The sequence below is a fragment of the Pyrenophora tritici-repentis genome, chromosome 7 (assembly GCF_003171515.1).
Source record: "Pyrenophora tritici-repentis strain M4 chromosome 7, whole genome shotgun sequence".
In the NCBI taxonomy this organism is placed as follows: Eukaryota; Fungi; Ascomycota; class Dothideomycetes; order Pleosporales; family Pleosporaceae; genus Pyrenophora; species Pyrenophora tritici-repentis.
The window spans coordinates 2082391-2106483 of NC_089396.1; the positions used below are offsets into that span (position 1 = coordinate 2082391).

Below are 24093 nucleotides of genomic sequence, written 5' to 3' on the forward strand. Positions count from 1 at the left end.
TCACCAACCGCTCTTTTGCATGTTTCCTCGCGCACGACGCGATTAATAGTAAAGTCACATGAGGTCCGCGGGAGATCGAGATGCTGGTGTCATCGGGAGCTCACATTGAGCAGCCCACGCTAAGTGCTACCATGGCTGGCAGCCTATCCGCGCATTGCGAGTTTGAGATGGGAATATCTAGACAGGTAGTAAATCGATAATACTATTCAACATACCAATGCGCTTTGTGTTGTCCCTCAGCGACGTTTGTAGTAGACACCAGCCCCCTCCTTGAGGTGGCTGGAGACATTGTCGACGCGCAAGTTGACGTGCAAGTCCTTCACGGCCCACCGGCACATGACAACCGCGGTAGCCTCAATATTAACCTTGCCGCACCTGCAGCATGCAAACGCGTGCGGGGTGGGAAAAGGTACCTACCCATCTACGTCATTCTTCCGTGCCTTCACCAGGACAACGCACCCCACCATCTGGGATCAGACTGCGCTTTCCTCGGCCACATCACAAAGTCACCGCCATCACCCGCGCACAATCATACAAAGGCATCTGCTCCTCCCTTCTGTCTCCCACAACACCTACTTTCCATCCGAACACCTTGTCAGCATCGCGTGTCACCCCACATTGCAACCTTTCACGTGCGATCAAACACGTTCCTACGCCCACAGGAGACCAAATCTGCTCCTCTACACCCCACCAACACCAACAACATGACTGCCACATCACCCCAACTGCACTCGCCGACGTCGCATGTTGAGCGACCTAAGGGTACGACCAAGTCTTATCAGCTCCTCCGGCGCATGTCCAGCTAACAAGCGCAGGTATCCTCAAGAACTCAAACTCGTTCCGAGCAGCGTCGCAGACGTCCCCGACAGCCGACTTCCCTCCGGCCACAAGTCCAATCTCGGAGCGACCGCCGCTCGGTCGCGAGATGTCAGAGAAGGAGATTGTGCTCGAGAACACATTGCGCAATGCGGGCGCCCACCGTCGGTCGTCTTCCAACCCGCGGGGCATGGGGTCGCGGCGTCAGTCAGGTGCTGACCCCGATGAGAACAGCCCTCAGCTCAAGTGGGACGAGGCCAACCTCTACCTGAACGAGCAGAATCGGGATAGCACCATGAAGATTGATGAGCCAAAGACCCCGTACGCCAAGCAATACGACCCCACTGAGGATGAAGAGGAGGTGGAGATGCTCAACGCGCAGGAGCTCAAGGTCGACGAGCTAGATAAACCGAAGAGGAAGCCTAAGATCGAAGACATTCCAGAGTTTGACCTGGGACAGCCAGAGCTACAGGCGCGACACTCGCAAACTCCCGAGAGCGAGAAGCGTGTGTTGGTTGAAGAGGGCATGGACCCTGCCGACGAGGGTTACCACGGCGAGCTTCATCCAAATGCGACACAAGAAGAGGTGGAGAAGCACCGCAAATTTGAAGAGCTGCGCAAGAAGCACTACGAGATGAAGAACGTCAAGGACCTGCTTGGGTGAGTTTGTCTTTTTCATGGATATTGAATCTGCCTTGCTAACCCGCCTCAAGGCATCCCGAGGATGAAGATGAAGACGAGGAGATGCCATCGCGACCCAACGGCCAATAGTTGTCGAACAGACATGTGTAGGTAGAGACCTTGTTTTCTTTGCATCTTCCATTTTTGATACCGAGTCAGGAGAGACGGGACATGTTATGAAGCTCGCCCAGCGGCGTTGCACGTATTGAATTTTGCGGCATTACGATGGAGTTCATGGGGTACGAAGGGATGATGTTCATGATTGCGAGTACCTTTCTTCATAGTTGATCCAACGAAACTGAAACAAAACCATGACTTCCTTGTGATACTGTGATACGAGTCAGATGATTGTTGCTCTGATATGGCTGTATACATAATCAGTTGAAGTCTCCAGAAAGCGTTGTGCACCATCATTCAGACACCAAAAGCACTCATATATTCTACAACCAAACCCATACTGCTCTCACAACACTATTCCCTGAACTCCGCATCCACGGCCTCAAAATTCTCCAAGAAGCTCTGGAACGTAAAAACACCCAGCCCTGGATCCAAACTGCCCGTCGTCGCCCGGATAGAATGCATACTCAACTGCGGAATCCCACAATCAATCGCCCTTATACCCGTCGCCGCACTCAACATGGGTCCGACCGTACCTCCACTACGACTATCATTCCTAATCTGGAAGACCTGTAACTTAGGATCCGTCGATCTGGCACCAACATCGCGGTCTACGCAGCGTTGCAGGATGGCCGTAGAAACAGCATCAGTCGTCATATGTGCATTAGAATCCGCGCTCACAGCCGGTCCAACATTAAGCCTCGGCGCATGGTTTTCCAGGTATGCGCCCAGGAAATTTGGATTCACGGCGTGAATGACATCGCTGGAGACGAGGAAGGAGTTTGCATACGTGCGACTAAGCGCGGCCTGGCTTCTACCCGCGGGCGCAAAGTGCTCGGCGATGCGCTGCATGGTGCTTGGAAGGAAGTTTCCGTGAGCGCCTTGTCGGAGGAGCGAACCGACTTCTTCGTCGTCGAAGAGGGCGACGATGCGGACTTGGGAGGAGGTGGCGAGGGAGGGCGTGGAGTTGAGGAGGGCTTGGATGGCGGCCCAGGAACAGAGTTTGTCGTCGATGCGGCCGGCGAAGATGAATTCGTGGTCGAGGCCGCCGGTGCAGGCGGGTTGGGTGTCGTAGAGTTCTAGCTCCCAGTTTACGATTGTGGAGTCTGTTGGTGTTAGTGGGTTGGCGTGAGGGGATGTAGGGGGAGGGTGACGTACAGTCTGTTATGCCTAGTTCCTTGGAGATGGCTTTGACGAGTCTCTCGGGCTGGGTTGCAGTGAAAGCGCCTTCGCCACCTAGTACACTGGCTTTCCAGCCTTCGCCGTCTGTCGAGGTACTGCTCATATCGCTATTGTCAAGACCGACAATCGGTACCATCTGCGTCTCCTTGTTAAACGGGCCGCTAGCCGCAGCACCGAAATGCGGCGCCAGTGTAGGGATCCTCGCAATCGGCCAGTCCAGTCTGACGAGCTTGGTTACAATCTTTCCGTTCTCCTTGACAAGCACTCTTCCACCAATACCCAAGTCGCGGTCCCACCAGGTGCTGTTCAAGGCACCGGCGTAAGGCGCCACACCGAGTTGTACATAGCCTGCCTTTGTACGCAGTTTGGGGATGGGCTTCAATTTGGCTGTAAGCGCGTCAATGTGTCCAGCGACGATTGCTGCTCCGTTGCCAGATCTATAATTATCGCCGATGGCGAAGGCAATGAGCGATGTACCGTTACGTTCCACGTAGTACTTGCCACCAGCCTTGAGATCCCATGCATCCCGCTCAGACAGCTTCTTGTATCCATCCTTGGCGAGATCCTGCGCAACAGCATCAACAGCATGGAAGATGGTAGGGTTGTTCGTCATGTAATCGGTAAAGGGCTTTGTATAACGAGCGGGATCCTCCTTGGAGCGCGCCGACACGGGAATCCAACCATGAGAAGGAGTCGGTCTAGGCAGTTCCGCAGTAGATTGAGAAGCAGGTAGCTCTGGAATCTTGGGTGGCACTGGCGGTGGGTTCTGCTGCCTCGATGGCTCTGGGTAGTCGTCGAGGTCGATGAGATTGGATGCACCGATGCTATGGCGGCTACGCGGATTAAACGCGCCTTGTCGATTACTCCATCCTCTCTCTACAACTCTGTCCAATCGCGGACGATGTGCCAGATTCGCCGTTGTGTGGGCGCGACCCAGGGTTGTCGAGTACGAGTGTCGCAGGGGGCGGGGCGGTGACGGGTCGGAGTAGAGGTCAGTATTGGAAGCCGCCTTGCGGAGGGAAGGGTGATTCTTGGTCATGATTGCGACTTCGTGTGCACTGAGATGTAGTTGAGATTTGAGAAAGGGAAATTTAGAATACGATTAACAAGATGAGTAGTTCAGAGTTGGAGAGTGGAACTCGTGATGTTGTAGATTGAGGCTTGTTGTCTAGTGCATGTTGTACAGCTAAGCTACCGCCACAAATGAGGCGCAGCTTCTGTCCGAAACGGGAACGCTTCCGGGCTTGCTCGCCGCAACTCCACATCGATTCCACGACGATCATTGACGCACAACTACCGCGAGTTCCGTGGAATATTCCGACCAATCATCTTCTTTTGCCGACATCACTAATGAGTACTTTGAGGAAAATGTTTGAGGTCCAAGTGATGAATTCGTATCAACGACTGCCATTGTCCACCCAGCACATCTCCTGCCATCCATGCAAACTTTTCGGGCTGCTCTTGTGTCTACGGGGTCAAGAACGCCGCTTGAGAGGCCGATGGAAGACGAAGGAGATCGCTGGGTGTTGCAAGAGATGGTAGCTCACCTTCCGACATATTGGTGAGCCGACAAGCGCGAGGCTTCGCCGTCGGCTCGAATCTGCAAACCTTTTGTATTAACAATTGACCACCAAGGACCGTTAGAGAAAACTTATAAAAATCATCAAATGTCTGAATCCAGATGAACCTGCGAATTTGTCAGGGGCTGGTAGGATCTACCAGATAAAGACTACTTACTGGAATCATTGATACCGGTCCGTATACGATACCGATCCGTATGCGATACCGGTCCGTATGCGAACACATTACCCGCGTCGAAACCTGTAAAAGTGAGCATGGATTGAGAAGAGGGGGAGTAAGGAAATGGGCATGTGCAGTGACAGGAAGGGGAAAGGAAAGGGCAGTGACAGGGGAGGGGAAACATTATCCCTAGATGTTAGCAGTTCCTCTCCACGGGTTCCTATCTCAACCTCAAACCCCTCAAATCCAATCGCATCCAAACCAAGGAAATATGAAAAACCAAAGAAAAAGAAACTAGAAAGCAACGCAAAACTAAAACCACAAAAATCCAAACGCATAACTACGCAAAAACCAGAAAACAACGTGAACTAAACCAAACAAAGGAGATTTTTTTGTCTTTCTCTTTTATATCTTTTTTTGTCTTTTGTATCCGTGAAAAGCACACGCCGGTGCTAAAAAACTACCGCAGAATCGTGTCGTCGTATAGTCGTTGTTGATGAAGCCGCCTTAACCGATAAACGTCTCGTCGTCCAGAGACATGGATCGTCGAACCGAATACTGACTGAGGTGACCTTTCGAACAAACTAACCAAAAACCGCCATCCTTCTCCTCTTCGACTTCAGTTGTCTCCACGCACACCGACTGCTTTCTTCCACCGTTACCGTGGCAGACCACCATTGGTAGGGCTCCGAACTGCTGCCGATCTCGCCATGAACTTCTTCCGTCTCCGATTTGTCGAACAACAGCCGCTATCATCCTTTCCTCTTCGTCTTGGGGCGTTTTCCCATCTACCGACTAGGTGCCGATAGTGTACTAGCGCCTTTCCAACTCCGATTCATCCCGGGGTGATAGGCAACAACGTTGTTTCTCCTCCAATTCTTCGAAATGACTTGATTCTGTGGTAGGGCAAGAGTTATTGATTGCCCAGATCTCTGCAAACTGGGTGACGTTTTTGGTCGTTTGTCCAACCGATGAGATGTCAGCTAGGCCGGTCCCTAATCTATCTCCGCCAAGAGTGATTTCGGGTGGCTGTCGCGTCGTAGTCTCCTAGCGTGGGTTTTGGTTACCCGGCTTTAACCTGGCCGGAGAGATGTTTTTACAGGATAACGTTCAACTTTTTGTGATACCGTTGATTTCAGATCGAAGGACGTCCTCTAACCTCATTCCGCCAAGATGAGGGAAGATTAGTCGTATGTCACTGGGAATCATGGTGTGGGATAAGATGGGTGTGGGGTGAGATGTTTTTGGTCGCACATTCAACCGAGGCTTTATGTCGTTATAACAGCTAAAACTTGCTCCACTAGCCGCCACAGCAAGGGAGGGTCGTCACTGCTATCGCGCATGGATGGGTGTTGATTTTCCAGGTCCAGCCTGCCTGGGGAGATGTTTTTGGTCGCACATTCAACAGAGGTTTTATGTCAGGATATCGACATGCTCTTCGACTTACCCGCCAAAATAAGTAAAAGACCGTCATTGATAATCCTGCTTGCGTGGGTGTTGATGATTCAGGTTTGACCTGCCTGGAGGTATGTTTTTGGAAGGTTTACATCCAAACTTTATAGATGTCTTTGTTGGCACATCCGACCGATAGGGGTTGGGGTTACTTGAGTTTCACCCGCCCGAAGAGATGTTTTAGTGGTAACATTGAACCGTGTAGGGGGACATGTTTTAGAGGATTACAATCAACCTTGTTGGTGTTTGTACCGATGATATGGATGTCGCTAGAATCTTCCGATCAGCCCTGTGAAGGGTGACAGAATCTTTTGTCGCTGACATTTCGTGTGTGTAGGCGTTATCCGGGTGTGACAGATCCGGGGAGATGTTTTTAGAGGGTAACATTCAAACCTAATGTCGGGTTCAAGTCCAGTGGACGGTTTTGTGTTCAAGCTAGACCCCACCCCTTTCCGCGAGGATTAGGTGGAAGTTGTCGATGATCTTCACAATTCACCACGAGCACGGGCCATAGTCCTGGCGACGATCGCCCTATACCACTCGCTTTCAGCCGCAGACATGATGCCCACGGGTGAGGGAGTTCGGATGGGTGACCGCGGCTCTCCAACTGGTGTGTCGATACGCCTTCCTCTCAAATATGGCTTGGCCGATGACATAGACCTGTCGTCGTCCTCGCCAGTATTTTCGGGTGGGCCTCTCGCAGTGACGTATGGCCGGGGATGGGGAGAAGTGATTCCCGGGGCCTCTGTGATGAACGAATCGTCGTCCGAACTCGCGTTCGAAGCAACGGTCATTCCGTTTCCTCCGTAAGCTGGCGGTAGTGACTCGGTCACCATAACTTCGCTGCCACTGGCAAACTTTGGTCGGGGACCCTTCACCACCTTGAGATCCCCCAGAAATCCTACTTTTCGAACCCAAGCCCCTGAGCACACACACTTGCGTCCGAACGAAAACTTCACGCAGTTTCCTCCCAGCCAACATTGATGCCTCGCGTAGCCGGGCCTATCGTTGTCGACGCGGTATGCTTCGCTGTAAAACTTCCATACCCCAGGGTAGTCGCGGTCGGTCATGGTACCAAAGGAATGTGGTGGTAATGCACATTCGATGGGATCGTTCTCGTCCATGACAACACCGCTCCAGACCGTGGAGCCGCGCATGGTCATCTTCAGCCCATAAAAGGCCTCGATGAGTTGCTTGACGGTGACCAAGGCTGAGTTGGTGCCACCTTCTGCAATTTCTTCCTTTTGTCTCGCGTAGAAGCCTCGTACTTGGCATACCCGTTGTCGCTGGGGTCCACTGCGGAACTTGGTGATGACGGTATCATCCTTGTCGTCCAGAGTGAAGCTCTTCCACATCGTCAGACGTGGTGGCCTTTGTAGCTCTGGAGCGTTCATCGTTCCAGTCATCCAAGACACTGGTCGTTTGTCTCCAGCCTCCTCATACGGGTAGTATAGGAGGTTGTCGTTGGAGCGATCGCGCTCGGATTCCTGTACCGATTCCAAGGACTCCGCAAATCGTACCGTCTTACGTGGCTGTATCTTCGGACAGACATAGCCATGCGGTACCCGGGTTGGAGGGAACGTAGCTGAACCCCGGGCGAGGTTGACGTACGTCGTTTTTGCCGTAGGCTTTCCGGCATTCTTGGTGATCTTCAGACAGCCGGCCATCAGATCCTTGTACATCCCTTGTCGCTTTTCAGCGTCGAAGAGATTTGCCCTATCCTTCAATCCCGTCTCGAATCGTACCGAGTAACTCGGCTTCAGAATCGATGGGAGTCGGATGGCCTGTGACATGGCCTGTGGCATAGCCGGTGCACGAGAGGAGGTGTCTGTCGTAGGACGCCCAGATGTCCTTGTCTCGCTGGGACGTCGGCTCGACGAGAAAGTACCGCTCCTCTCCGTTGATCGATCCGATAGGATATACGTGGCCCTTGGTGCAGGTAATGGCCTTGAGGCAATAGCCCGAAGCCGCTCCTTGAACTCTAGGTTCGCCGTGTGATATCCGCCAATCTTCTTGCCTGGGCGAGTCGAATTGGTACGGTCGACAAACGGATCCGTCGATTCTTCCTCCTTCAGGCTGGTCGGTTGAGGTGCACGTCTCGCTGCCGGAGCTGCGGGTCGTGTCTCTTCCTGATTAAGTCATCAATAAATGTCACAGCAAAGGAATATCAGGAGCAATCTAGATCACCTTCTGGACCTTAGGAGGAGTCCTTTGGGATCGTGCAGAAACTGTCTGATCACGGGACGAGCGTGTCCACCGTGATGAATCCTTGGTTGAGGCGGTTCTGGCCTCACGGCTGGCGACTAGCTCAGCTCGAAGCTTGGCTATGCGTGCCTCACGCTCGATACGTTCAGCCTTCCTCGTCGCAGAGTCAACTGCCATAGACCTGGCAGCAACCCGCTCGTTGGTCGACTTGAACGCGGGGCCAGCCGCCTGACGCTCCTCCCCCTTCTTGGCCCTCTCCGCGTGAATGGAGACCGTTGTGGTATCAAGTGAATGTACTACAGGAGTATTCCTGCTGGTTGCTAAACGAGTGTTGGGGGCTACAGATGACTTGGAGACTACGCTAGGCCGAGTCTCCGTCGTCGTATCACGCGAAGGGACTACAGGACTATATCTGCGAGTTGCAAAACGAGTGTTGGGGACTACAGCGGCTTGGCGGGCCGCTCGCTCGGCACGCATCTCTATCCAGGCGGCCTTCACAGAGTCAACGGGTGAAACAGAGCTAGGCTCCTCCTGTATTGCCTGTAACGACTGTGTAGTATATTGGGATCTTGACTGTAGTGACAGTGTTGACGTAGTTGTCTTGAACGATTGTGTGGTATTAGATGGTAATGACTGTTTGGCCTTTGGTGGTGGCCGGGTGTAGGATTTAGAGACAGTTGTGGCGCCTAGGCGTGGCGCATGAGTAGGTTGCGAGCGTGTCGTGGCGGTGACGCGTTCGCTACGTGTCGAACTACGTGTCGATGACGAGCGAGAAAAAGAATGTGTGCTTTGCTCTGATGGCAAATGTAGCGATTGTGTAGTTCCTTCTGGCAAGGAATCTGTGGGGTCTGTTAGTAATGATCGTTTAGCAGATCTGAGGACAGATCTGCCAGTTGGGCGGGCTGGAAGAGGGAGTGGTGAGACTTCAGCACAGAGAGAACGCGTGGCGGTGCACTCTTTCCGTGTCGAAGATGGGCGGAAGGAAGACAATGTTGAGAAATGTAGTGACTGTGTTGTTCGTTCTGGTAGTGACAAGTTAGCATTTGAAGGTGCTGCAGGAGCGGGATGATAGGTATGAGCAGGCAAGAGACGCGTGGCAGCGCGCTCTTTACGAGCAAGATGAGTGCTGATGGAAGGAAGAGTGGATGGCATGGAGGAGAGCGTTGACTGAGTGCTGGAAGGCATCGTGTTGGTGAGAAAGCTGGAAAATTGTTTGGAAACAATGATCGAGCAGAGTGTGGAGGAGTGATGTGTGAGAAAGAAAGAGAGAGGGAGAACGGAGTTCTTTTACGGGCAGCAGCGACTTGGCACGCTAGGAAGTCACATGAGCAAGGTGGTCAGTGAGGACGCTCTGTCAACGCTAGACAGCCAAGAGAGACCCGTGGACACACGTAGAATCCTCTCGTTGGTTCCAAGCCTCCAAGAGAGAAAGATACAGAAGCAGCCCGTCAGTTCTCGACAGCCAAGAGGTAGCATTCACACCACCTTCCGTTTTGGGCGTCCACCACAGTGGCTGCCCATTCCTTACAAGGTTTGTCCGATAGAAATGCACCCTGGTTGCAACTTCTTTTCGAAGAAATACTTGCCTGGTGACGCTTTCCGCTATACCTGGGTCGCAATTCTCAGTCTGCGCGTAGTTCTCGTTTGGTGTGTTCTTCCCTCCCTAAACCCACGCTCAAGCACTTCCACATACCCCGAACCATGCTCGTCTCTACGAAATGATTAGTCGAAACTGCTAGGAAAAATTGTTCTGGTTTTTTTCATATTTTTCTGAGCCTTCCCGTTGCAGTTCCTATCTACGAGTTCTTTTGAAACCACAAAGCCTTCAAACTCATACCCAGTCTATAGGTGAGTATGAGAATCAATCTTGACCCAAAAATCAAGTGGAGATTTATTACTTTACTTAAGCCGAAATTCTTAGGGCCCCCGGCGGTACGAATCCTCCGCGATACCTCGATGCAACTGTTCAACATGTGGCGACATCGTCTGCCTATCTATCACGACCGTTGCGACGGCACAACTTCTAGGCCTGGGTGACTTGTTGGTTAAGGACAGATAAGGCTGCAGAGAGTGTTGGCTGGGCAGTTTCTGTAGGGATTACGACCTTGGCTCTCTGATCGATCATTGGCATGCTTCTAGCAACACATGGCAGATAAATGAACATGACCATCTTTGTAAGAGTTCATTCCCTGTACACTCAATTGACTATACTAGGTCCTTCCTCTCTTTCTAAACAGTATCGCGCACTCTCATCTGCCCTTAACCATCAGCGCTCCCTGCTACCCGTTTGATAAGTCACGACAAGATCCATTTTTCACCGTACATCTCGAATTCCATCCTTTCGCTCCTCGCGAATTCACACAAGACGTACTCGAGAAATCAATTTCTTCCAGCGAGCCCAAAGCGTAATCCCATTGCTTTATGCAGCCATTTCCTCCAAAATTTGCTCTCCAAGCGTATGGTCAATAGGTCGCGCTTCTTTTGGCGGTGGCTCCGGTCGTAGCCAGGCGAAACGATAAATACCCGATCTGAAATTGTGCACAACATAGCAGCGAAGATATGACTGTGCATGTATTCTCGTGCAGCCATGTCGAAGAAAATCGTTGAACATTAGCTGGGCTTCGGGGCGGGTTCCAGACACGCTGAAGGGCCTGCCGTTCATTCATGGTTCGTTTATACCAGCGACGGCCACTCTCTCAACCCGCCCCCAAACTTGCGCTAAGCTCACGAATTCTAGAACATTCACTACAAGACACAGCAATTCTCCTTGAAGACACCTCATGGAAGAATTGGGTCGACGGAGAGTATCGCTCAGCTGTCCGAATGGCACTTCAGAATGGAGATCGACGGCCGGCTAGGGACGAGAAAAGGGCGGTAGTAGGATCCAGGCCTAGAACAGACGAAAACCGCGAGTTCAATTGAAATAGTCTTAGATCCGCTCGTGCAGTATTGGAGCGTCATCTTCATCATCATCACCAGGAGTGTCCTGTTCGCTTTGTTTGCCTTTCCGCGGTACATCGTTTGGATGAGGGTTCCCTTCATGGTGGCCGTCACCGCGCGCTCGACTCCAAAAAACCATGAAGAATAGGAAACCAAGAAGAACTGCGACTACCGTTGGCGCAGCTGGATGGCGCATGCTGCTGTATTCCTGGTGGCGCTCTTTCTTGCATGTTGCGTTGTGGTGGGGAGCTTCAAATCTCACGCTTACATAAACATGCACTAGTCCCTTTGGGGAATGATGTTTGGGTCCAAGTGGGGCGACAAGCAACAGCGCAACAAGCAGAGTTAGGCAATACGTTGTGGTCAGCCTACCTTTGGCTGGAATGGCTGTATAGCACCATTAATTCAGTGCGTCGTTATGGCTCAAAACGCGAAGATATCCAGCCTGACCGATGAGCTGATAAAGTCCATACTGAAAAGCGACCCGCAAGCCTACAAACACGCCAGAGAGATTGCAGCGCGCAACCTTCGAGGTCACCAGTATGCTCGGACAAATCAATTCGACATCACGGCAAGGTTTGCAGGCTTAGATGAGAAGTTTCGTGTCAAGAACCGGGACGACCTTGCCGATGCGCTGCAAGCACGCTTGCGAAAGCTAGAGGGCTACAAATATCAGCCAGATGTATTATCCTTGTTACTTCAACTCGCAGACCGACCTCTAGAGAACACTCAGGTCGAAGCATTAGAGCTACTCAGACCAGTCAGCCCGCCACCGCCGCTGACATGGGCGGAAATACTACAAGAAGATCCGTACAGCGATGAAGAGATCTGGAAGGACATCGATTATGGCGGAGACTCGTCAAGCGACGAAAAACCAATTAACAGGAATGACAAAAAATCACACACAGCCCCCGCTACTTTCGATATAGATGACGCCTATGACCCCGAGTCGTGTATTTTGTCAACAGACGAAACGCTTATAGCTGGGCTAGAAGAGGTCAAGTTCTGGAAGGTAGCCGAAGAGAAAGACAACAAAGTACACATTACAGAGATTCAGGCTGTACGAGAGACACTGTTTATGCTCGGCGGTCTACAGACGAGCCTGTATCGGACGAAAAGCTGGGCCCACAACACCACGCTCAGCACGAACCACATCATTGACAGCGCCCCTTCTATCGCTATCACAAATCTTCTATCTCAGTTCGTCGAAACTGGCAAGGCATTGAATAGTCTGCGCGAGTGGGCACTTCAAAAAGAGACGAAAAGCCGGTCTGTACCACGATCACCACTCCATCAAACGTTCGTGGCCGCCGTGCGGGCACGACTGCTTCGATTTGACCGTTCTCTATCCTCGCAGCAGCAGCGGTACTTGAAGCCTGAGCACTCCGTGCCTGTTTCCCTACTGCAACTGCGTAACGACGTCCGAGCCATGTCCACGCCTATTCTATCGCTCGACTCAATAAGAAAGCGCGTTGAGCTTGATCAACATGTTTTGGAGGCTCTCTTCGAACAGATTACTCTTGCGCAAATGACGTTAGATGATGTACTTTTCAGATACACATCAGAAGTCTTCTTTGAGTGCCTCGATACATTTCTTAAACCGATACGACGGTGGATGGAGACTGGGGAGCTGGCTCATGACGATGACACCCTTCCTCTCTTCGTGAACGATACACATAGCGATGCAGCCTCTTTATGGCACGATCGCTATGTGCTCAGCCTTGGTGGTCGAAATCGCTCACTATCTCCATCCTTTCTGCGACCTGTAGCAGAGAAAATATTCATCGCAGGCAAGAGTGTTGTGTTCCTAAAGGAGTTGGGCATCTATGATACAGAATCGCATGCCTCGGATCGCGAGCCAACCCTGAAACACGAGACAGTATGTGGTATATCAGATACGATTCCCCTAGCGCCTTTTCCAGAGCTCTTTCAGACGGCGTTTGAGACGTGGATTGCAAGCAAATACTCACTTGCTTCATCCGTACTTCGCCAACATATCCTAGAAACGGATGGCTTGGTGCATGTGCTGGAGAACTTTGGGACTCTATATCTGGGCAAGAATGGAGCAATTTTCGAGGACTTTGCTACTGCAATTATTGAGCGCATGGAGTCTGGACGTAGAGGATGGAACGATCGCTACGTCTTGACGGAGCTTGCGCGCGGTATTTTCGGCACAATTCTCACGGTAGCAACTGCTGAGAAGGTTGTCGTTCGCGCTACAAAGGCAAAAGCGCGAGGAAACTCAGTCAAAGACTTGGCTGCCGTGTCCATTGACTATGCGGTACGTGCAAAAGAGCGATTCCTGCCTGCTATGTCGATATCAGTAATACTAATGAGCGTCCCAGGTTCCATGGTCCATTCAAAACATTATTCAGCGCTCATCTGTACCCATATACCAGGAGATTTGTACCTTTCTCATGCAGATATACCGCGTCAAGCACGCACTACAGCGCGCCCGCATGCGTCGCTCACGAAAGCCCAAACCGCTAGCCTTTTACGGGTTATTGCATCGGCTCATGTGGTTTTCTGATGTGCTCCGATCTTACACTACCGAGACTGCCATCTTTCTTTCCACAAGAGACATGAGTGCAGCTATGGAAAAGGCCGAAGATGTCGATGAAATGGCACAGATTCATGCGGAGTATATAAAGATACTGCATCAACGAACTTTACTGTCAAAAGACTTGAAGCCAATATACAACGCTATCGTTGAGCTGCTCGACTTGGGCGTCTTGTTTGCCCAGACCAAAGGCAGTGCTGGACAGCAGGTTGACCAGGAGGTTGATAGACTCCTCCCTTTTATCGTAGCAGGTCTGCGAAGTGTGGGAAGAGCTGGTGCCGAGCCAATGTGGGAGCAGTTAGCGGATCGACTGAGTTAATGGCCTCGGAATTGAAGAAGATAAGGTTAATGAGCAATGTATGCAGTTCGATAGGCTATCATAGCGCACGTGCCATAAGTGGCGTGTCTAAATCCATGCTAGCGTGTTTATCCTGCGCCACCGCTACTCGAAACCCCGAGGCCGACGTCAACGCTCCTGGACTTTTGCGAGGCTGGATTTCTCCGCCATCGCCTTCGTCTTCGCCTTTGCTGCTCACTATGGCGCTTCCCAAGGGCATGCGCTACTTGGCTGGCGCCACTGTCTGCATTTTGCTTTATCTATTCGTGCAGATTCTCCATGCACCCAATTCCGAGACACCAATAGAGATTCCGAGCAAGCTTCCGACCAACAAGTTCGGCGATTGGGATCATGACCCTCAATTGGATCGTAAGACTCCAAACGCGTATGTAAAGTGAATGTGCTAATGAAACGAATAGCTTCTGGAGAACCTCCCGAGCCGCTCCGACGCATCGATGGTGACAACTACGCCCCGAATAACCCTTCGAGCGCCCGTATCAACGCGACGATTCTCAGTTTGGTGCGAAATGAGGAGCTCGAAGATATGCTGAAGAGTATGCGCGATCTTGAACGCACGTGGAATCACAAGTTCAATTATCCTTGGACCTTCTTCAATGACAAGCCCTTTACCGAAGAGTTCAAGAAGGCCACACGCGCAGCCACCAATGCCGAAGTACGATACGAGCTAGTTCCTGCCGAACACTGGGATATACCGTCGTGGATCAATATGGACCTGTATCGCGAGTCGGTTTCGCTGCTCACATCGTTAGAGGTCCAATACATGGAGAAGCAGTCATATCACCAAATGTGTCGATGGAACAGCGGCATGTTCAGCGAGCATCCTGCACTCAAGGATATTCAATACTACTGGAGGGTGGAACCAAATGTTCACTTCTTTTGCGACATCGACTATGACGTGTTTGCGTGGATGCAGGACCACAACAAGACGTATGGCTTCAATATCAACATCTACGACAACGCCGACAGTGTCGCAACATTATGGCCGGAAACCAAGAAGTTCATAGATGACAATCCAGGATACGTACATCCTAATAACGCGCGAGAGTGGCTAGAGGACGGCCAGCGTCGACCTGAGAACAACCAGAAAGCCCATGGTTACTCCACATGCCATTTCTGGTCGAATTTCGAGATAGGCGACCTGAGTTTCTGGCGGAGTAAAAAGTATCGCGAATACTTTGATCATCTCGACCGCGCTGGAGGCTTCTTTTACGAACGCTGGGGTGATGCACCAGTTCACAGTGTCGCGCTTGGATTGTTCGAAGATAAGAACAAGATACACTGGTTCAGAGATATCGGATACCAGCACATACCCTTCTTCAACTGCCCGAACAACCCAAAATGCTCCGGTTGCGTCACGGGTCGATTCACAGATGGCGAGAAGTGGCTCAACAGGGAAGATTGTCGGCCGTTGTGGTTCAAGTACGTCGGCATGGATTGAAGGCGTGTCATATCGTTGATCGTTCCACGCGCTTTGTGAGATAATGCAGAGCTTTGTATTGGCTTAGTGTATAGTAGGTATGGCTTTAAGTCACCAGGTTCATCCATGGAGGATTGTTTTCTCTGCGCTTAAGGCGTTTTGCGTGGCCTAATATCTAGCGGCTCTCATTTCGGCAACATAGTTTTACATGGCTTAATAGCTTATATACCATAGACGCAATGACATTTACGATATACTCCAAGATGTAGCTGGACTTTGAATAGTTTTCTGATCTGTGCACGCTTTCGACAACGAACTGGAACGGGTGTTGTAGGTGCTTCATAGCGGGACAAGGTTCGTAGACGTGGTTGTCTCATCTCCCTCATAGAGAACTACGACATCGACATGGTGTTATCTCGATGGCGGGGTAGTGAGCCGACAATAAGCGGGTCACCCCCAGAGCATATTCCAGGAGCCATCGCCATCAGGCAACAGTGAATGGTACCGATATCGGATGAGAACGCTGAGTTATAAACGGGTAACAAGAGAAGACTGTCAGCATACAAGTTCAGCTTAGCACACATCTCATCCCAAACCAGCCACCCACCTACTCCCACATCATGACCTTCACTATTCTAACCGACACAACAATTCGCACCCTCCTCCACTCCCTCACTCCCACCACCGCCTATACCCTCGCCTTAACCCTCTCCCACGCCCTATCTCAATACACCCTATCCGAAGAAGCCGCCTACCAACCCCACCGCACCAGCATCGTGCGTCCAGACGGGCAAGTCAGCCTTTTCATGCCCGCCACAACGCCCACATCAATCGGTGTTAAAATAGTTGGCGTCGCTCCCTCCACGCCAGCTCCAGCCCCGGCAGCAGCAGGAGAAGAGGAAGAGACTCCGCAGCCCGGTCTACGAAGCGTACTTACCATCTGTGACGAGCGTGGCCAAGCTGTAGGTGTGCTCAATGCAGCGGAGTTGACAGCGTTTCGAACGGCGTTGGGGAGTATGCTACTCCTCCTACACAGGAAACAAGTGGCCGATGTTATTGTTTTCGGGGCGGGGAAACAGGCGGAGTGGCATGTTAGACTTGCTATCTTATTGCAGCCAGATAAGGTTAAAAAAATTACTTTTATCAATCGATCCAGCGCGAGGGCGAGGGAGTTGGTGGCGAGACTGAAAGCTGAGAGCGTGGGTGGAGGAGATGTTGAAATGAGTGTTTTTGAGGGAGCGGAGGACGGGCTGAAGGGACTGGTGCAGGGGGCTGATGTGGTATTTTGCACGACACCTAGTACGAAACCGCTTTTTTCAGGGGAGTGGGTAATGGGAGAGGGCAGAGGCAAGGGGAGGTATGTGGCGGCTATTGGATCGTATCGGTTAGATATGCAGGAGATTGACCCGAGGATTTTGGAGAAGATTGTTGATCCTTCTGGACCGTTTTCTGGAGAATTTCACAGAGAGTGGGTTGTTGTTGATAGTATCAAGGGGTGTATGGATGAAGCTGGGGAGTTGGTGGCTGCAGGGTTGAAGCCGGAGCAGATGGTTGAAGTGGGCAGGATGGGTGAGTTGAGGGAAGAGAAGGGTGTGCAGGAGTGGCTTGGAGAGGGGTTTGTGGTGTATAAGAGCGTTGGGGTGGGGATTATGGATATTGCGATTGGGAGGGCGTTGATGGAGTTGGCGAGGGAGAAGGGGGTTGGGATGCATTTGGAGGATTTTTGAGATCATGGATTGCAGTGTGTATGTAAATCTTGTATGGATATTTTGTTCCTTTGTCTATACATTGAAGCTGTTAACTATCATTGATACGTGTACAAAGACTAGATTTATGCATTAATCGTATTACGGCACATTTATCTTGATTGCTAGTAAACAGCAATTCGAATTCCTTAGATATTATCTAGGGTTAGCCATATCACTGGACAACTTAATGTCGCGATTATCAACTTGAAGCCCGCTCATAAAACAATAAGATTAGAGCAAGTAGAATTGGTGATGGCGTTTATGGCGTCGTGGTGGGGTGAAGACGACCAGGTCACCCCTGCCAAAATTTTGGGAAACTTTCACCCCGCCATGTGACGATGCGCCGCCCACCATCGCCTTCGTCTTCGGACACCCGCGCTTTCGACTTCACGACATCAATCAGGCGTCACAAAACATGGCGTCGACTGAGGATCCCTACCTCATCCTTCCGGGCTCGTCGGCCCATTCCGACTTTCGCCTGCAGCGTCTGGCGCAAGCAATTGGCGCAAAGGAAGTTCGCTCGCTATGGGTCCATTTTGTCAACCCACTGAAGGAGCTGAGCGATGAGGAATTGAAGACGCTGCAGCAGATTTTGCACTATGGCGAATATCCCAGCAGCACCGACCGCCTCTCCCAGACGCTCATTGACGCTATCAACCGTGGCGGCGAACCTCGCGACGATAATACGGTTCTCTTCTACGTGTGTCCCCGTGCTGGCACCATATCGCCATGGAGCTCCCTCGCCTCTATGATTGCGCGCACCTGCACGCTCGAAAATGCTGTCAAGCGCATCGAGCGCGGTATGGTCATCGCAGCCACCTTTGACAACGTGCCCGGAGCCGACGAGATCCCTAATCGCGACCACCTCTACGACCGCATGACGCAGACCATCAGTCGCCAGGCCCCGAACCTGGAAGCTATTTTCGGCGAGAGCGAGCCTGCTCAGGCGACTACCATCAGCTTCGACGAGTATAGCAGCGCCCATGCTGCGTTGGAACACGCAAATCGGGAGTTGGGGCTGGCCATGGACAAGTCGGAGATTGAATATCTAGTTGAGGCATACACGCAGGAGTTGAAAAGAGGACCGGTGGACGTGGAGCTCTTCATGTTTGCTCAGGTCAACTCGGAGCACTGCAGGCACAAGCAGTTTAACGCCGACTTCACTGTCGACGGTATGCATAAGCCTATGTCGCTGTTCGGTATGATCCGGAACACCCATAAGCAACACCCCCAGCACGTTATCAGCGCATACAGCGACAATGCTGCCGTTCTTGCGGGTGAGGAGGCGAGCTTCTGGGCTCCTAATGATCTCACTGGCGAGTGGAATGGCACCAAGGAGACGGTACACATTCTATGCAAGGTGGAGACACACAACCACCCGACAGCGGTATCGCCGTTCCCTGGAGCTGCTACCGGATCAGGAGGCGAGATCAGAGATGAGGGTGCTGTGGGACGTGGTTCCAAGCCAAAAGCTGGCCTGGCAGGATTCACTGTGTCAGACCTACTCCTAGAGGGCTTTGAGAGACCTTGGGAGCTCAAGGATGTCGGAAAGCCTGCCCATATCGCTAGCAGCAAGGACATAATGCTCGAGGCACCTATCGGAAGTGCCCAGTTTAACAACGAATTCGGACGCCCGTGTACAGTTGGTTACTTCCGTACCATGCTCATGCGCGTCTTCACAAACGAGAAGGAATCCGAGATCCGGGGTTACCATAAGCCCATCATGCTAGCGGGTGGTGTGGGAACAGTCAGGCCACAACACGCTCTCAAGGACCCCGATATCGTACCAGCCGGCTCACATCTCCTCGTTATTGGTGGGCCTGCCATGCTGATTGGCCTCGGTGGCGGTGCAGCTTCCAGTATCCAGTCTGGAGAAGGCAAGGTTGATCTTGACTTTGCTAGTGTGCAGAGAGGCAACCCCGAAGTTCAAAGGCGAGCGCAAGAGGTCATTGACACATGTCGTTCCATGGGCGACTCGAACCCTATCCTCTTCATTCACGATGTAGGCGCAGGTGGTCTGTCCAACGCCCTCCCTGAACTTGTTCACGACTCCGGTCTGGGTGCCATCTTCGAACTACGCGAGATAGACAACGTAGATAAGGGTATGAGCCCGCTGCAGATTTGGTGCTGTGAGGCTCAAGAGCGATACGTTCTAGCAGTCGCTCCTGATCAGCTGGACTTGTTCAAGCGCATATGCCATCGAGAACGATGCGGCTACTCCGTGGTTGGCAAGGCTACCAAAGAACAGCGCCTGGTGTTGACCGACAGAGATTCCAAGGAGAACCCCACACCCATCGATCTTCCTATGGAAACACTCTTTGGAAAGCCACCAAAGATGTCTCGCATTGTTGAAACCCGAAAGTTGAGACTCCCTGCTTTCGACAGCACCTTGTCCATGTACATTCCTGATACACCCAAGGACGGCCTTGTCGCCGAAGCCGTTGACCGGGTTCTCACTCTACCCTCTGTAGGATCTAAGTCTTTCTTGATCACTATTGGAGATCGAACAGTCGGCGGTCTTACTGCTCGTGATCAAATGGTCGGCAAGTGGCAGACTCCGGTAGCTGATGTATCGGTAACAGCTACATCATTACTGGCAGGCGTCAAAACCGGTGAAGCCATGTCGATGGGCGAGAAGCCTACTCTGGCTCTCATCTCACCAGCAGCATCGGCTAGGATGGCTGTAGCAGAATCACTCATGAACATTGCTGCAGCCAGTCTCTTTGACAGGCTGTCCAGGGTCAGGCTTTCGGCAAACTGGATGTCTGCAAGCAGTCACCCTGGAGAGGGCGCAGCTTTGTATGAGGCTGTTGAGGCCATTGGTATGGATCTCTGCCCTAAGCTTGGTATTTCCATCCCTGTCGGTAAGGACTCCATGAGTATGAAGATGAAGTGGTCAGACGACGGTGAGGCCAAGGAAGTCACTGCCCCCATGTCGCTCGTCATTACAGCATTCGCACCAGTTGACCGTATCGACCGCACATGGACGCCTGCTCTGGAACGACTAGAGAGTGTTGGTGAAACAGTCATCATGTACGTCGATCTAGCAGCCGGTAAGAAGCACCTCGGTGGTTCTGCTTTGGCACAGACTTTCGGCCAGGTCGGCGATGAAGCGCCCGACGTCTACGATGCCGATATCACCAAGGACTACTTTGATGCCATTGAGCAACTTCACGAATCTGGCGTTGTGCTTGCCTACCACGACAGGTCAGACGGTGGTCTCTTCACTACACTTGTTGAGATGGCTTTCGCCGGTCGCTGTGGTCTTGAGGTCATGCTCGACAAGGTTGCTGCATCAAGCGAACCAAAGGACGTGCTAGAGGCCCTTTTTAATGAGGAACTTGGTGCCGTTTTCCAAATCAGAAAGAAGGACGAAACTGCATTCAACCGTTGCTTTGCTACCTGCGGACCACCACCAGGTATGATCAGGAAGATAGGCCGAGTACCCGAAGCTTCGAAACAAGACATCTCTTTCTACGTTGGTACACAAAATGTCTACCGCAATAGCCGATCCAAGCTCCAGCAACGGTGGGCAGAGACCTCATATCGCATGCAGAAGCTCCGCGACAACCCCGTCTGTGCCGACGCCGAGTTCGAGAAGATCCTCGACAACAAGGACCCAGGTCTCTCATACAACCTCACTTTCAAGCCTACTGAGAACATAATACCCCTTATGTCTAACCTCAGGTCACCTTTTACCGCCAAGCCTCGCGTTGCTGTCCTGAGAGAAGAGGGTGTGAACGGTCAGGCTGAGATGGCATTCGCTTTCCACCAGGCCGGCTTTTCTGCCATCGACGTACACATGACTGATATTGTCTCGTCGCGAGTATCGCTCGCCGGATTCGTCGGTCTCGCAGCATGCGGTGGTTTCTCCTACGGCGATGTCCTCGGCGCAGGTCAAGGTTGGGCCAAGTCCGTACTCTTGCACCCCAACACACGCAAAGAATTCCAATCCTTCTTTGCACGCCCAGACACCTTTGCTCTTGGTGTCTGCAACGGCTGTCAATTCATGAGCAAGCTGAAAGAGCTTATCCCGGGCGCAGAACTCTGGCCAAGCTTTGAGCGAAACGCCAGTGAACAATACGAAGCACGTGTCTGCATGGTCGAAGTCATCGACCCCAAGGGCCCTAACACGTCTCCCTCCGTCTTCCTTCACGGAATGAATGGATCCAAACTACCCATCGTCACCGCACACGGCGAGGGACGCGCACACTTCTCTAGCTCTGCCACTTCGCCTTCTACCCCGCAAGCACTGTACCAAGAAAACCTCGTCTCTCTTCGCTACGTGGACAACTATGGTCAGCAGACTGAGGCTTATCCATACAACCCCAACGGCAGTCCTCTTGGTATTACTGGTGTGAGGAGCACGGATGGTAGGGTGTTGGCGCTTATGCCGCATCCCGAGCGTACTATCTTGAAGGAAGTGGGAAGTTATATCCCGAGAGATACGGAGGGCTGGGGTGAATTGGGGCCTTGGTCACGCATGTTTAAGAGTGCTAGGCGGTGGGTTGGGTAGGTGGATGATGTGTGTGTGTGTGTGTGTGGAAAAGCATGCATGGGATGATCGGCGTTTATGGACGGATGTTTGTTGTTTTGTTAGGAGCTCAGTGCATGTATTGATCAACGATGTATGGGAATTAGAAATTCGATGAAGATTTTCGATGCCAATATCGGTGTGTTTGGACTGATCATGCTTTTTCCCGTGCATTTTAGTCCTGTCGTTGTTGAGTGATCGCCGGCGATAAATCGGCGGACTTGCCTAGCAACTTGGGCCCTGGTCAACAGCCATCTTGATCTCGGTAGGCAGAAGACGTGAATGGGATTGGTAATAATGATGTCATTGCTATTATCACATAAGTTGTGTTTTATGATGAGCTGTCGGTTGTTTGATTTTACTTTGTTCTTTATATATACCACAACAGCAAGCGTATTTCGGATGACTTGGATGATGAAAGTCATCTTATTTAGGTATCTTCGCGCATTTCAAACATCTCGGAAGGTTTGCATGAACGGTGTGGCAGGCACGTGCGGTGTCTAAGACGTGGCGCCATTCTAGCTCTAACTACCGCTGATCCATCCAGCCTTTCACGACGATCCAAGATCGGCACAAACAACCGTGAAAACCTGCCAAAAAACGTAAACAGCCCCTGCGAAACATACCCAAAAACGTTTGTGTAATCCCCGTCTGAGAAAATCCTTCATCCAATGAAGACGGCTCCATGGCAATTTTCAGCAGCGCAGGGATCCCAGCCGGCTAAAAGCGGCCTAGTCACAACACTCCTTTCTCGTACCGGCAGGGCCTAAGAGCGGAGCCGCGCCGGACGATCATCTTAGCTACTTGGAGACACATTGTGGACACAGCAGCTTGCATTTTCTACTATATTTCATCACCGGGGGCTCGTAAACGGGATTAAGCAACAAGCCTATGTCCCGCCCGTTCACGCAATCTATTTGCTAAATCCTTGTGTTGTGGCAACGCGTGCAACAGTCTGTCGTTACCTCGTCCCCCCTTTCTTGTGTATGAAACGTTGACGACGTTGTTTGTTGGGATCAACGTCGGGAACTATGGTGTCGGTGTCGTGGTGGCCAGAGACTCGATTGGAATGGGCTTTCTTTCTTACAACGGCTATCCAAGCCGTTACGAATACGACGATTCAAGTGTAAGTAAAATCCTACCCGAAACGAAAAAACCCGTGTTTTACCCCATTTATCGTATTTCCATGTGATCAACTAACGCCTACCCCATCAGCACCATACTAGTCGTCTATCTCAACTGGGTAAACTCCGTCGTCTACCAAGTCCCACTATCCTACGTCACGCCCATCACCCTCGGCATCAACACCCTAGGCGTTATCTACCAAATGGTGCTAACCCTTGACGCCTACCGCATCAAAAACCACATTCAAATCTTCGTGCAATGCGCCGCCAATGTCTGCCTAGCCGTCTCCACTGTGTTGCAGTACACGGAGTTGAGGGAGGCGGCGGCCAGGATTATCAAAGGTCAAGACATGTATAATACACCGTTTGCTAAACTCGAGTGGCCGTTTTGGAAAAAGACTTCGCCAGGCTTGATGGTGTGTACGAGTTTGACGTGTGTTTGTAGCGTCGTTATGTGTGCGTTGGCACTGGGGTTGTATCGTGAGTTTCGGTGGGCGCTGTATCAGCATGTTAGTCCTGATAGGAGGGTGCAGCATAAGTATTTTGTTTACCAGGTTAGTAATGTTGGGGATGTTGATGCTAAAGGGGTGTGTTTACTGACGCAAACAATAGGTCTATCTGGTCCTCCTGAAATATACGCCATATTTTATCTTTGCTTTTATCTTCATATACACGTTCATCGACGTTCATTTCACGCAGCCGGAGTTCTCGTTGACTATCGCGATTATGCCGGCGATTCTGCTGCATGTCGGTATCGCTGTGTATACGGTTAGACACGAGAAACGTTTTGTAATGACGGTTGTATTAGTAAGTATTCCCACCCCCTCGATTCCCTACTTCGCTGACTGCATGTTCTTCTTCAAGCTCGGTCATGCCGCTTATATCGCGTATCTGGTCAGCAGACTAGTCGTTCTCTACGGCAACTCGCAACTTGCCAATACGTGGATGAAAGACCAAATGGTCTTTTACGTCTGTGTCGGTCTGGGTTTCTCAGTTATTACGCTCGTGGTGGGGTGTATATGCTTGTGGAACTTCAACAAGGGGTTGAAACCTATTCTGCTGGGTCAGGTCCAGCGCAAGATACGGCCGAATGAGGTGGAGACGGATTATTATGTTCAGCGGCTCAATTACAACATCGTGCCGTTGGCGGATCGAGATTCACAGAGATTTGCATTGGATTGAACATATGGCGTTTCCATCTTTTTCGGGGGTTTGCGGG

At 51.5% G+C, this 24093-nt stretch overlaps 6 protein-coding genes across 6 annotated transcripts; 4 read left to right on the forward strand and 2 right to left on the reverse strand.

Moving 5' to 3' along the window:
• Positions 1 to 704: 704 nt before the first annotated feature.
• Positions 705 to 1587, forward strand: PtrM4_132050 (IPP-2 domain containing protein; the record flags this gene model as incomplete). The annotated part of the gene is made up of 3 exons (XM_001941210.2): positions 705 to 762; positions 816 to 1476; positions 1530 to 1587. 3 exons carry the CDS (start codon positions 705 to 707, stop codon positions 1585 to 1587), a joined length of 777 nt encoding a protein of 258 aa, XP_001941245.1.
• Positions 1588 to 1968: 381 nt separating this feature from the next.
• On the reverse strand, positions 1969 to 3835 carry PtrM4_132060 (LAP4, Aspartyl aminopeptidase; the record flags this gene model as incomplete). The annotated part of the gene is made up of 2 exons (XM_001941211.2): positions 1969 to 2720; positions 2773 to 3835. The coding sequence occupies 2 exons, from the start codon at positions 3833 to 3835 to the stop codon at positions 1969 to 1971; spliced, it is 1815 nt and encodes a 604-aa protein (XP_001941246.1).
• Positions 3836 to 6473: 2638 nt separating this feature from the next.
• On the reverse strand, positions 6474 to 9378 carry PtrM4_132070 (uncharacterized protein; the record flags this gene model as incomplete). Its single annotated transcript, XM_001941212.1, has 2 exons — positions 6474 to 8117; positions 8176 to 9378. 2 exons carry the CDS (start codon positions 9376 to 9378, stop codon positions 6474 to 6476), a joined length of 2847 nt encoding a protein of 948 aa, XP_001941247.1.
• A 2173-nt stretch (positions 9379 to 11551) lies between these two features.
• Positions 11552 to 14012, forward strand: PtrM4_132080 (Spc97-Spc98 domain containing protein; the record flags this gene model as incomplete). Its single annotated transcript, XM_001941213.1, has 2 exons — positions 11552 to 13414; positions 13479 to 14012. The coding sequence occupies 2 exons, from the start codon at positions 11552 to 11554 to the stop codon at positions 14010 to 14012; spliced, it is 2397 nt and encodes a 798-aa protein (XP_001941248.1).
• A 218-nt stretch (positions 14013 to 14230) lies between these two features.
• Positions 14231 to 15489, forward strand: PtrM4_132090 (KTR1, Mannosyltransferase; the record flags this gene model as incomplete). The annotated part of the gene is made up of 2 exons (XM_001941214.2): positions 14231 to 14399; positions 14450 to 15489. 2 exons carry the CDS (start codon positions 14231 to 14233, stop codon positions 15487 to 15489), a joined length of 1209 nt encoding a protein of 402 aa, XP_001941249.2.
• Positions 15490 to 17631: 2142 nt separating this feature from the next.
• On the forward strand, positions 17632 to 24056 carry PtrM4_132100 (PurL, Phosphoribosylformylglycinamidine (FGAM) synthase, synthetase domain protein; the record flags this gene model as incomplete). Its single annotated transcript, XM_066109062.1, has 4 exons — positions 17632 to 21589; positions 22977 to 23290; positions 23487 to 23681; positions 23739 to 24056. The coding sequence occupies 4 exons, from the start codon at positions 17632 to 17634 to the stop codon at positions 24054 to 24056; spliced, it is 4785 nt and encodes a 1594-aa protein (XP_065961054.1).
• Positions 24057 to 24093: the final 37 nt, after the last annotated feature.